The sequence below is a fragment of the Sinocyclocheilus anshuiensis genome, unplaced genomic scaffold, assembly GCF_001515605.1.
Source record: "Sinocyclocheilus anshuiensis isolate Anshui unplaced genomic scaffold, SAMN03320099.WGS_v1.1 C31560342, whole genome shotgun sequence".
Taxonomy (NCBI): Eukaryota; Metazoa; Chordata; class Actinopteri; order Cypriniformes; family Cyprinidae; genus Sinocyclocheilus; species Sinocyclocheilus anshuiensis.
The window spans coordinates 1-409 of NW_015598980.1; the positions used below are offsets into that span (position 1 = coordinate 1).

The 409-nt window shown below is 61.1% G+C and overlaps 1 protein-coding gene across 1 annotated transcript; it reads left to right on the plus strand.

The window, feature by feature from the left end:
* Positions 1–4: 4 nt before the first annotated feature.
* LOC107682090 (POU domain, class 3, transcription factor 3) lies at positions 5–403 on the plus strand (the record flags this gene model as incomplete). Its single annotated transcript, XM_016478460.1, has 1 exon — positions 5–403. A coding segment is annotated over one exon (399 nt), but the record flags the coding sequence as incomplete, so codon positions are not given.
* Between the last annotated feature and the right edge of the window lie 6 nt (positions 404–409).

Consider the following 409-nt stretch of genomic DNA (forward strand, 5'->3'; position numbering starts at 1 on the left):
TTTTACGCAGGCGGACGTGGGGCTCGCGCTGGGCACCCTCTACGGTAACGTCTTCTCCCAGACCACCATCTGCAGGTTCGAGGCGCTCCAGCTAAGCTTCAAGAACATGTGCAAACTCAAGCCCCTTCTGAACAAATGGCTGGAGGAGGCGGACTCCACCTCGGGAAGCCCGACCAGCCTGGATAAGATCGCGGCGCAGGGGAGGAAGAGGAAAAAGCGGACCTCCATCGAGGTGAGTGTCAAAGGGGCCCTGGAGAGCCATTTCCTCAAGTGCCCCAAACCCGGCGCGTCGGAGATCAACTCGCTGGCGAACAGCCTGCAGCTGGAGAAGGAGGTGGTGCGGGTTTGGTTCTGCAACCGGCGGCAGAAGGAGAAGCGAATGACGCCCCAAAACGGACCGATGGCCGGG